The sequence below is a fragment of the Adiantum capillus-veneris genome, chromosome 10 (genome assembly GCF_014529385.1).
Source record: "Adiantum capillus-veneris isolate H3 chromosome 10, ASM1452938v2, whole genome shotgun sequence".
In the NCBI taxonomy this organism is placed as follows: domain Eukaryota; kingdom Viridiplantae; phylum Streptophyta; class Polypodiopsida; order Polypodiales; family Pteridaceae; genus Adiantum; species Adiantum capillus-veneris.
This window is the reverse complement of record NC_140940.1, coordinates 103,619,864-103,630,564: the sequence shown is the minus strand read 5'-3', so window position 1 is coordinate 103,630,564 and position 10,701 is coordinate 103,619,864. Positions and strand designations below refer to the sequence as shown.

Genomic DNA, 10,701 nt, shown 5'->3' with positions numbered 1-10,701 from the left:
GGTCTTTGGCATGCATGAAATGCTCAGCGACTAGGCCATCATGATCATATGCTCTCCAGTCTTCATCCTGTCAATAGCTTTCTTCACCATCTCAGCGGTGAAAAAGCCACATGCATGTGGGCATGGATCGGGGGGAGGGGGAGGGGCGGCTGTCCAGGTACTGTGTACAAAGATGATGCGTACTGACCCCATGTCTCTGTGGAGGAAATAGCGCGGGGGGGGGACTGCTCATGAAAGAGCCGCCACGCCTCACGCGAGTCCTGACTCAAGAATAGCTGATATAGATCCTGCTCGAGTCGAGCCAAAAAAGCCCTCTTCTTTTGCCGCACCAAGCGTCGGAAGTCAATTTGTGACTGTCTGTGAGTGACGTCCCCCAACAACACCTCCCTCTGAAGTCTGGCTCTAGTCTGGCGGCACTCCTCGTCATACCAGCTGTTCTGAGACATGCTCCCCGATCGGCGGCTCTGCTCACGTTGGGTGTGTGGGTAGGCTTCTGCTGCTGCCTCATGTAGTGTCTGTGTCAGTATAGTAGTTAGCTCCTCCAGAGGTCGCCCCGGGTCTTCAGTGCATAGGCGTCTGTAGATTCCGTCCATGTATACAGAATCCGTCTCCCGCGTGAATGTGTAGCGAGTAGGGGCTACTACTCGTGGCCTGTGTGCTACATTGAACTGGAAGGAGATGGTCATTGACACCAGAGCATGATCCACTGCCACCCCGACCAACTGTGAGATCCTGGATATTGGAGATGAGATTCGGTTGTGCCATGACATAGTCCACTGTGCTGGCTCCATGTCTGTGTGGGAAGCATGTAAATCCTCCCGCTGCAGGAAATCTCTGTAGGCCGTTCAAGATGGCCAATCCATGTGCAGTGCCCATGTCTATCAGGTGTCGCCCATACTCAGTATATTCCATATCGTGTGATATTCTGGAAAGGCCCGTCTCTTCAACATCTAGTTCTCTTAGCATCTCCTCTGAAGTATCATAAAACACTGCCTGGTGATGGGCAGTCCTAGCATTGAAGTCCCCTAGGATGATAATGTCACCGTCCCTGGAGAACTCCCATATGTCATCATTCAAAATAGAGAAAGGGGACTGTCCTCTGGGTGATGCATAAACTGATGTACTCGAGGGAAAGTAGCAAATAGCTACATAGAGGTATCTACCTGTCTTTGCTTTCAGTCTCACCCACATGTACCTAGCCTGCTCGTCCCTGCGGGCTATATGTATCAGTGGCTGCAGATCCTCTCTAAATAACACTGCAACTCCTCCCGAGCCCCGCCCTCTGTGCTTTGAGCGTGTCTCCTGTCTATAGGCTGTCTCCCACCTGTATCCGCTGATGTGAGGCGTGGATTGCCCAGGGACCTGGTGTGTCTCAGAGTAAAAGATGATGTCTCTTCCAGTAAAGCTATCCTCAAAAGCCCCCACATCAAGACGCATAGATCCATTGCAGTTCCAGGCAGCTACTTTGAGTGTGGTCCCATAAGTCTCACACCGTCATGTGGAGCGTCGCTCTAGTATCACCACTTTCCCGTCTCGGTAAAAAGCGATCTTGCCTTTTCTCCTTGCCGCTCTAATCTCCGGCATTACTTCCTGCATATGAGCAATCTACGAGAGGCTGAGATCATCACCGAGAAAGATGCCAGTCTCTTTGAGAGTTGGTCTTTTCTTCAGGAATGACTTCTTTGCTTCCATGGAGGGAAAACGGAGGATGAGTGCTCTTTCTTTTGAGGTTTCTCCACTGCTTCCATTTTTCTTTATGTTGCCCACTCTCCATGCCCTTGTGTGCATCGGCTCAAGAATCCCCATCAAGGTTGTGAGTTCTTTTACTTCTTCGTCCACATCGCCTTTGTCTTTAAGACCGCAAATTCTCACATGTAAAGCGCGCACCCTTCTCCTCTGCTCCTCCTCTAGTGTTTGATTGATGATGTTGTTGGGTGTGGACGTGGGCGTTCTCCTTGCCTTTTCCTTTCTTGGCCACCTTGATCCATTTCTCGGCTTCGTCCGCCTTCTGTTGAGTTTTGGTAAGAACATCCACCCAAGAAGTCGTCATTTCTTTGTGCTGCTCTTCTCCCTCTTTGATGGCCCGTACTTGTTCCTTGATCGTGTTGATTTCGTCGATTACTGAGGGTTGCAGTTCGCCCTCTTCCAGTGTGTTTCTTGATCGTGCTTCGGCGAGATCTTTCTTGAGTGACATAATCTCTTCCTCTTGGGCCGTCACTCGGTCTTCCAGCGTGCTTATCTTGCTCTTTTGGATCAGCACGCGTCCTTCGAGTATGTTTATTGTGCCCCATAGATTGCAGTTCAACTTGGTAACGGTCTCCGTCATTTCCTCTTTGCATTTTTGAATGGCATCCTCCAGGGGGTCGGCTTTATCGTTCATCTTCCTCATGCTTGATCGCCGTCCACAAGGGAGTTGAATGACGTGTGCACCCCCCCTAGTAGCGGGTGCGGCAGCTGAGCGAGTGGGGGGGTCGTCCGCAAAGGGGTCACTAGGTGTGCGTGAGTGAGAGAGAGAGAGAGAGAGAGAGATGAAATGAAATGTTATATTAACGTCTTCAACAGGCCAAAATGATCTACGAGACCAAAAAGTTACCATTGGTGAAGCTGATATACAGAAAATACAAAGAAATGAAAAACTGAAACTGAAATGAAACGGGGGGGAAGGGAGGGATACAGATCACTAGTGATACAGATGAAATGCAAATCAGCAGAGGTAGGCGGCTCATATGAGATCCATCATCAATCGCTGTCAAATATCATCAATATCCTCCATGGTCAATACACTGACTGGGCGTCTTACATGTCAAGCTACAGTGATCTAGATCCTCTGCTGCAACCTCCCTCGATGATGTGAGGCCCCCCGTGGTCCTAGGTGCCTGGATCTACCTAGCTCAGTGGCTCGATCAATCAGCGTACCCATGAGCCCAAATAAAAACTGGCCTATTAGAGAAACTGTTATTTAGACGAAACCTTTGGATCCCAGGAAAACGTTCCATCTTTTATTGAGATAACAGGAAGTTCAGGGACGATATGTGGATTGGGTCCTAGTGCATACTCGTCAGCAAGTAGCAAATCCTGCAGTCTTTTCAATGATACATTGGCATTGGCAACCTGCAATGCAACAAAGAACAGAGCGCCTGCTGGAGACACCCTGAGGAGCAGCAGTCTGCAGGGACATCCAATGAAAAACATCAGGCATTCTTACCTGCGTGATCAAGTTCGGACACATAAACAGTGAGAACCTCAGTACAGAGAATAGTGACAGGGCCGTAAAAGCTTTTGCAGCTGTAAGAGTCCCCTCGACAAGTTTGTAAACACCAAAGGCAATGACAGTGACAAAAACAGGAATGCTGTTTAAAAAGAAACTGTTCACCTGCAATACAACAGGTACAACCTCTGTAAATGTGTTCCGTTTCCAAGCATTGCAAATTTTGTGGTGCTGTACATGATGACTAAGCCACAAGGTCTTAGGCAACTTACTGCTGCTAACACTTGTGCTCTGCGAAACCAGCCAAGCTCATCTTTTCGAATGTCTAAAACCTTTGTCGTAAAACTGCTCTCCCAAGCATAACATCTGCACAATGCAAGCATACATAAGATAATTTGAACCGGTTCAAGGGGATTTCATTTCAGCAATAGAAGACGACTGCCTTACTTTACAAAGTCCATAGCCCCCAAAATTTCATACATCAATCCAATGCACTTATCTGTCCGTAGCAAACCTGCTTTTGTGAACCTTTGCATCCTGCTTATAATGAATGTCTACGAGAAATCTGGAGCTTAGAAAAAATAAAAACCCCATCTAGTTCTTGATTTTGAAGTTTCAATAACACTTACCTGAAAAGGAAATAAGAGCAGCAACACTGATGCACCCACAAGCAAAGACCAGTCAAGTTGGTAAAACAAGAAGACAATGGCTATAATGATGCGCAAGGGAGCAGACCAGAGACTGTGCAACTGTTGCAAGATTTGCTGCACAAACAAAAAGCAAGCAACTAGTGTGTCAAGGTACTTTTAAACAGGTTGATTGGACAAAATGATAACCTGTGACACACTCAAAAAACATGTGCACGGGCACCCTCCTGCAGAAAATCGAGGGGACATTCCATTTGCAGGCACCCAGGTCCCAGAAGCCTCCAGATCCAGGAAGAACAAGTCATTTCCTTCCAGCAAAGGACGTGTCTTCCTCCTTGCTGGTATGAGTCTCAAAATTTGACACTACCCTGTCCATGAAGCTTTTCTAATTTTTTCATTCAAATGCAATTGTCTGTGGTCAGATATTCTACACCCAGCATTATGGCAGGTCTCCACAGATACAGTAAGAAATGGGACCTTAACTCAGAAACTACAAGTCTGCTACTCTTGCCGTAGCATTCAAGGTGCAGGTTTTACCATGCCCCTCTTGCTTCTGTATTAGGCTCAGCTCCAAGCCTAGCACTATATAACAACTGAATTTTTATGCAAGAATTAGATTTTTCTTGAATAACTTCAAAATCATTGTATTCTCTTTTTTCTTGTAGCTTCACTACCCTGCTGTCTCTGAAAATTTAATAACTATTTATTAACTATACCTATTGATGAGATTAGAAAAACTCGCCAAATTGCCTTGCCTGTAAAGCTTCAACATCTGTGGTGATAAGATTAGTGATTCTGCCGGATGCAAAACTCCTTTTTCCTTCCTGAGTGAGTCGCAACGTCTTACAGAAAACTGCAGCTATCTGAATGCCATAAACCAATCATTAGCATTTCCTTGAGACAGGTCACAGAAAAAAGTTTGCATGTAGAAACCCTAACCATGGCAGAGCGGATGTGAAATCCAACACGCATGACATTTTGAAGTACTGCAAGAAATAATTAGACACCTATGTAATTGCTATCAGAAAATCTTGTATCCATAAAATGTATACTTACAACACCAAGAAATATGGCTGCAGCATAAATGTACCCAATCCATGCTGAGTCCCCACTTTGCATGGACTGTCAATGAGCATATGACTCATTTCGATTCAAGAAAAAGGTCAAGAAAAACTAAACACTTCAACAATCTTAGCCCCCAATTGACTTTGCTGCCACGAGTAAGACATGAACACAGATTTTACTTCGCTCTTTTCTTCAAACATCAGTACCATTCACATCACTCATTTATGTGGTCTTTCATGTTTGTCAGACCCTTGTTTATGGATCATACCAGCAATCCCACTTCCCAGATCACAACATTACATTCCTCAGCTGTAGCTCCCATGACGGACAGGAAGAAGATGACAATTCATGCAAGCAGCTGCTGAAACAATAAGTGCTGCACTACAGATTGATATTTTACAGAACCTTTATCACTCAACGCTTCTCCTTCCAACTTTCGAAAATTTTCACACACAAAACCCGCAACTTATTCTTGCCCACCCACCAAAATATTTTCCTAAGAGCTCTGCAAGGTTCTGGACACTCTTTTAGCACAAACCAATACAGTAGTGACACAAAAGAAAGAATTCAGTTGCTCTCTTAGCTTGACAAAATATGAAGCTACAGCTGGAAAAGCACCCTTCCTTAACTCCGTCCCTAGATGCATAGCTTCAACGGTTTCCTGCTGCCTAAAGACTCAACTTACGAAAGTCCCCACTCTTGACTTAGTCTTGAGAAGGTAAGAGCAGCATTTCTCTGTTCTAGATCGAGTATGCAACAGAAGCATTTTGACCTTATTCATACACCTCTTGAGAGGTTACTGAACTAATACCCAAATCCATATAAACTGTCTATTCATAACACCAGAGTCCTTTCTTACCACAAGGAGAAGGTTTAAGAAAACTGGTCCCACGAATTAATCTGCATGCAAACCATTAGAACCACCACAGCCACCATGTAGACTTTAATAACAGAGAAGAGTAAACAAATAAATTTTAGTTCAAAATGAGGGATATGTATGACTAAATATCATTGCATCCAACTAAAAAAGACGGAAAAAAAAAAAAAAAAAGAGAGAGATCGATGCCTGTAAAATATCAAATAGCACCATGTAGACTTTAATAACAGAGAAGAGAATACAAATAAATTTTAGTTCAAAATGAAAGATATGTATGACCAAATGTCATTGCATCCAACAAAAAAGGCGAAATAAAGAAACAAGAGAGAGATATCAATGCATGCAAAATACCAAATAGTACACAAAACCCAAAACATACCACAACCTTTGTAGGTTTCTCTTCAAAAAACACAATCAAGACAGGAAATTTGCATGTAGAGAAAATTGCCAGTGAAATAAGAATACAAATGTGGGGTAATGCATATAGATGTATCAGATTCTGAATGTATTTGCAACCTGGAGGCGTGCATGCATTTGAAAACAACAGGAACTACTGTAATGGGAAAACAGAGGAGTCCACATAATAGATTTTAAAGCTAGATCACAAGCGAAATCCAATGAGCAAGCCCATAGAAAAAAATAAAACCTTTCAAATCTCATATACAAAGCCGCCAAGGCTAGAAATTGAAGGAATGACAAGAGCAGCACATGAACGAAAGAAAGATTTTAGAACAGCTTCCAAACTCGGCCTATGATTGCACCAACAAAACAAATTTGGAACTGACTTTTCCGCACACACCAATTAAAGAGCTAGGCTTCTGAAAAAATAAAACATTATGTTTCTTAGTCCAGCAAATAGTTTCTAAAGCATTAAATAGAGATTGGCCTGGCTAGTAGACCATCCAGTTTCTTGTAGAATCATGGAGTCCGATTCAAACATGCCTTGTGCACAAAGGCAATACCTGCAACTTTCAATGGGAAACTCCTTTTGGACTATTGCATGCAGTGTTCTTTTCACCTAAAGTAAACACAGTCTAAACTAGACATTTTGAGATCTCCTCACCGAATACATCCTGATAGCACACATCGCTAACCATTTCCACGCTCGTGTAGAGCAAAAAGCAATTTGGGTTAGTTGAACCCCTCCCTCAAGTTCAACCTTCAAGGCTTCATATCTTTGAGGTGGCGGCTTCACCTTACAGATGGGACCAATGACGATGTCTGCATCTTCTCTTGGCAACTCCCTATTCATGTTTCCTCTACAAAACTTTTCCCACTCATGATTTGGCTCTTCAAACCAAATAACCTTAAAAAGATCATCACTTCCAGGTGGGGGCTTGTTGGCATGCAGCACTTCAACATCTATATCAAACACAAAAACCACGATGGGATTCTCCAAGTCCTTAGAAGGATGGTGATGTAGAGGATGTTCATATGCATGTCTAACTGAGTTGGATATGTAGAAGGCCTCATCGGCACAGAACTCATTTGCTTTGTCAAAAGGCTTTATACCTTGGGATCTAAACCCACGACGTCCACCAAGCGAACCAGCCCTTGTACCATGAAATAAATGAACTCTGCCAGTTGACTCTACTTCAGGATTGTAGCAAGCACCCTCATGCACAAGAGGGTGATCACGAAAGAGGAGTGACCTCTCTCCAATATTGATGTCCCGTCGTCTTTTTGCAGCCACCGCTTCTTCAACTTGAGTTGCCGCAAACACCTTTGGTCGTGTCTTGTACCCAGGAAGCAAGACTTCCACCATCTCCAACTCTGTGAAGTGTTCTTCAGATATGGCTCCACCTCGTCCCCTCCCTCCTGCTCCACCTCGTCCCCTCCTCCCTCTCCCACCACCTTGTCCACGCAGGCTTCCTGCCCCTGATTCAGTCGGTTGTGATGACCTCTGCAACGAACGTCCTTTCTTCTTTCTATACTCCTGCCATCCTTCCTCTTCATGACCCACTTTACCTCCTGCACCAACATCAGTATCCACAGCTTCATTATCTGCATCTCCTGAATCTCCAAGAAAACCTGCAAGAGGCCCCTTTTTTGTGTATACATATTCATGCATCATGTCCTCTAGAATCGTGCTTGCAAGGGAGGCCTTTCCAAGCCGCAAGGTGTACTGAATTCCAAGAAAGGAGTCAGCCAGGCGTGTAAGATTTTCCCGCACAGTATCCACCAAATGTGGTGAGAAGAAGCGGAGGAGGAATGAAGCCAAATCCTCCTTGTCAGAAGGAGGGCAGTTTGCATCGCAATGAGACATTATATCCTCTTCGATTGAGCGCCAGATGGTGCTAGAACCAGGTGGAAGGTTGAAGGCCAGGGTGACATAATGTGGTGCAAGCAGAAGATTCATAGCACTCACCTGTTTATATGGCACATGGTCTTTCTGATTTCTTGATACTTCCCGTTCCAGGCTTCTGCTTCTGAGATTGTATCTTCCTGCTTGCACATGCCTCCTTGACGCGCTGCAGCTCCTGCTCAGATCTCCTTCCTTCACTTCTATGCTTCTGCTCCTCACATGACTCCTACTGCTTGCAGCTTCTTCTGGGAAGTAAGTAACAGGAGGCATCGCACACTATAGCATCAAAATCACGGCTATGGCGTTAGACGAAACGCTCCAAGGGCGGCGTCAGGAGAAAAACACAGACTTTTTGCTTGCAGAACAAGTTCAAGAAGCCATAATTCTGCAAATGGATTTTCATAGTCCTCTAGTATGTCCCTACGATTTCAAAAAATTCGTTATTATATCGAATCTGAGAGGATGCGCAGCTATCAAAAGCAATCGATGCTGCTTCTGCCGACGCTGTCCTCAACTCCAAGGTAGGCGAGCATTCCTCCTGTAGAAGTTGGCGGCATGAAGCTGACCGCTGCAGGTGGACGAGGGCCTGGGAAGAGGTCAAAACCTTTTTTTTATAGAATAAAGGGTGTGGTAAACAATCACGGAAAACGGCTGGCTGAGTTGGTTAGCTTAAACTTCTCTCGCCCGCCCATTGGAGTTTAAATCCGGAAATCGGATTCGAATTTTGTTGCTCTGTGTACGCAAGCCAGGAAATGAGTTACAATGAAGGATCTCAGAAGATTCTTGCTCAATATAATAGCAACCCTTAAGTAGTATTAGAAACACGCTCACATGCCCCTTATCCCACAAAGCAGGCGATGAATTTTGAAAAAAATTTGTTAGAAAAAACCCGCTTTTGAAAGAGATTAGGGCTTTTACACACCGGTTGCCCAAGTTTGGGGTCACTACCTCATATTTGTTATCCCAATTGTCATGAATGCTTACTAGGGAAGAATCATTTCCTTCAAAGACATATAGAGTGGTTTATGGGGGATAATCATATCCATAAAAGTTCGTGGCTTTATAAACTATTCTGCCTACATTTTGGTATAAAAGCATACTTGTATTATCCACATACACTCTTTTGGTTTCCATACTGTAAATTGGTGTAGGGATTGGGTTTAGATGTTACCTAATCAAATCCGGTCTTTGGCATCGGTGGAGCGCTTGGTTCAAATCCTACATTCCTTGACGGACAAGGTATGGTTGTAGCTCCATGAAAATCATCCAAATTGGGACTAGACCATGTGCATCCGTCTTCCCCTGAGTGTATCATTCATGTGGGATCCATATGCTTAAAATACAACATTAGCTCATATCTTATCTCAACCAAGCTCATATATTGATCACCTTGAAAGTTGACCCATAATTCTGGCTCACGGGGGGAGGTGTATCCTCTATTTTGATAGTCAAATGGTTTTCAGGGTCTCCATAGAGTTTGGCTCCAAGTATGTTTTTCTAATATATAAGAGCTTTGTGTTATTGGAGCCTATTAAATCCGCTAGACAAATCCTCATCACCATGGAGGTTACCCATGGCAATGTATGCTTCATTTATGGAATGGCAATGTATGCTTCATTTATGGAGGAGGTTGAAGGTCTAATAATGGATTTAGAGATTGTGTCCTCTACTCATAACCTTATTCCACTCCCTTTGATTGAAATCCTAGACACTACGCTTTTTCCTAATCTTAAATTCATAGGTTTGAACTTTGTATAAAAGGTTGCTTCTAAAGTGTCAAGGTTGCAATGATTTGATTTGATTTTGTATTTTTTGGAGTTTTTATTTTTTTATTTTCTAAATTTTTTCTTTCAACTATGCCAAGTTTAGTAAGTGGCTTTCAACTTTTTATGGCCCTTGTTTTTTTGCGGTTCTCATTTATCAAAATTTCCTTTTGGAGGTAATTGGGTTTTGTGCGCTCCTTGTCGCACTGTCGAAGCAAGGGACTTGCCGATACACCGTGTGTGAGCCACAAATGGCTCCAAGCACACAACAAAACTAATCTAGCAAACTCAAAACAGGGCGATGGTGTGTCACTCACCGCTCTATGCTCCTGCCGTGGAGGATTCCTCGTCGCGATGAAGAAGAAGCTGCAGTCGTGCCGCGCTCAACCGCTTCGCCACCGTCGTGCCTTCGTAATGCTCGATCGCACACACACTCTCCCTCTCTCTCTCTCTCTCTCTCTCTCTCACATACGCACACACACGAGGAGGTGAAGAAGAAGAAGATGGAGATGGAGATGGAGCAAGAGCACTCTTCTATTGCACAAATGAGAGAATGAGTGAATTTTAGGTTTAGTTGGCTTTTATATGAGCTCACCCCATTCACACTTGGGCGCCCATGCTTAGCCAACTAATCCCTTGAATGTCCCAGTTAGAGTGCGCCTCTCATCGGTGATCACTCTTACCCTTTTCCTATTGGTCCGACAAGCCCGGTACCTGACTCTACCAAATACATAATACACGTCCGTCGTAAGTGATGGGGTGTCCGTGAGCCGTGAGGGTTAACATGCCCCCCTTCCTGATGTAGATTCCGTCCTCGGAAGCTATTGAGTTGATTG

At 44.3% G+C, this 10,701-nt stretch overlaps 2 protein-coding genes across 2 annotated transcripts; both read right to left on the bottom strand.

Annotated features, from left to right (window-relative positions):
* Positions 1 to 2,588: 2,588 nt before the first annotated feature.
* On the bottom strand, positions 2,589 to 6,476 carry LOC147449385 (ABC transporter C family member 2-like). Its single transcript, XM_086521819.1, has 8 exons — positions 4,912 to 6,476; positions 4,795 to 4,841; positions 4,611 to 4,718; positions 3,838 to 3,972; positions 3,656 to 3,762; positions 3,481 to 3,574; positions 3,206 to 3,373; positions 2,589 to 3,111 (listed from the first exon to the last, which is right to left on the bottom strand). The coding sequence occupies exons 1-8, from the start codon at positions 4,952 to 4,954 to the stop codon at positions 2,956 to 2,958; spliced, it is 858 nt and encodes a 285-aa protein (XP_086377945.1). The 5' UTR covers positions 4,955 to 6,476; the 3' UTR covers positions 2,589 to 2,955.
* A 143-nt stretch (positions 6,477 to 6,619) lies between these two features.
* LOC147449384 (uncharacterized) lies at positions 6,620 to 8,781 on the bottom strand. The gene has a single exon (XM_086521818.1). It carries the CDS (start codon positions 8,370 to 8,372, stop codon positions 6,837 to 6,839), a length of 1,536 nt encoding a protein of 511 aa, XP_086377944.1. The 5' UTR covers positions 8,373 to 8,781; the 3' UTR covers positions 6,620 to 6,836.
* Between the last annotated feature and the right edge of the window lie 1,920 nt (positions 8,782 to 10,701).

Coding starts and splice junctions, on each gene's coding strand:
- LOC147449385 (XM_086521819.1), bottom strand. CDS start 4,954: ATGGATTGGGTACATTTATGCTGCAGCCATATTTCTTGGTGTT. Junction 3,374..3,480: donor GAGCACAAGTGTTAGCAGCA/GTAAGTTGCCTA, acceptor GTTGTATTGCAG/GTGAACAGTTTCTTTTTAAA. Junction 3,112..3,205: donor GTCCGAACTTGATCACGCAG/GTAAGAATGCCT, acceptor GTTGCATTGCAG/GTTGCCAATGCCAATGTATC.
- LOC147449384 (XM_086521818.1), bottom strand. CDS start 8,372: ATGCCTCCTGTTACTTACTTCCCAGAAGAAGCTGCAAGCAGTAGGAGT.